The 939-nt window shown below is 52.1% G+C and overlaps 1 protein-coding gene across 1 annotated transcript; it reads right to left on the bottom strand.

The window, feature by feature from the left end:
• Positions 1-710, bottom strand: MONBRDRAFT_30583 (uncharacterized protein; the record flags this gene model as incomplete). The annotated part of the gene is made up of 3 exons (XM_001751022.1): positions 1-162; positions 258-371; positions 468-710. Coding segments are annotated over 3 exons (519 nt in total), but the record flags the coding sequence as incomplete, so codon positions are not given.
• Positions 711-939: the final 229 nt, after the last annotated feature.

The raw sequence follows: 939 nt of genomic DNA, 5'->3' as shown, positions 1-939 counted from the left end.
AGAGAGAGAGAGAGAGAGAGAGAGAGAGAGAGAGAGAGAGAGAGAGAGAGACAGAGAGAGAGAGAGAGAGAGAGAGAGAGAGAGAGAGAGAGAGAGAGAGAGAGAGAGAGAGAGAGAGAGAGAGAGAGAGAGAGCAAGTCTCGTGATTTGTGAACAAGGTTTCTAGCCGGTCCGGTGCCAGAAAGAAGCGGGTGCAAAACTGGACCAGGATGGCGCCTGATGGAAGAAAACGGAATTCAGCCGGCAGACCATCAAACCTTGAGAAAACGAATGCTGTCGCGTGAGATCAGGTGGCTGGTGGCCGGTAAGCCCTGGCGAATCTTGAGATTAGTTTCACCGTCCAAGTTGGCTGTTTCCACATAGCACATGGCCTGAAAGTCGAGTCATGAGAAGGCAAAAGGGGCCATGAGTGTATTGTGGCGAGTATGGGTGCTGAATGCATGAGTGCACTTTTTGCGCCTGCGTACATCGGGCTCTGATGAAGAGAGAAGGATGAGATCGGCTGGAAAGTAGCTGTTGTTGAGAACCTTGACCACGTCACCCACGCGCACTTTGGTCCAGCGCTTGGTCACAAACGCGAGCTGATCAAAGATTTTGACCCTGCGCTGGTTTACCTCGCCATCTGCAGCATGGCGTTTCTGTACGGTTGGGCGCCAGCGTGTGGCGCAGCACTCCCATGAGACGACATGTGCGGCAGCCCTCTGATGCATTATGGGACCGACAGGTGCAATCTTAAAAACACGAGCGTACATAGTCTTCTAGAAGCTCTTTGATGGCAGTCATACACAGCACGATGAAGAGCGGCACAATGGTGGTCCATCGACCTGTTGGTGAGACATCAGGCAATTGCTATGTGCATGATCGTTGGAAGCACGTGTGAGTCAATTCAACCCATCCGCTGTTGAAAGGCAGTGCTAGGGTTAGGGTCAGAAGGTTGAA

This window comes from Monosiga brevicollis, genomic scaffold (assembly GCF_000002865.3).
Source record: "Monosiga brevicollis MX1 MONBRscaffold_83 genomic scaffold, whole genome shotgun sequence".
NCBI lineage: Eukaryota > Choanoflagellata > Craspedida > Salpingoecidae > Monosiga > Monosiga brevicollis.
Note: the sequence above shows the minus strand (reverse complement) of the source record. Positions and strands in the feature narration are given on the sequence as shown.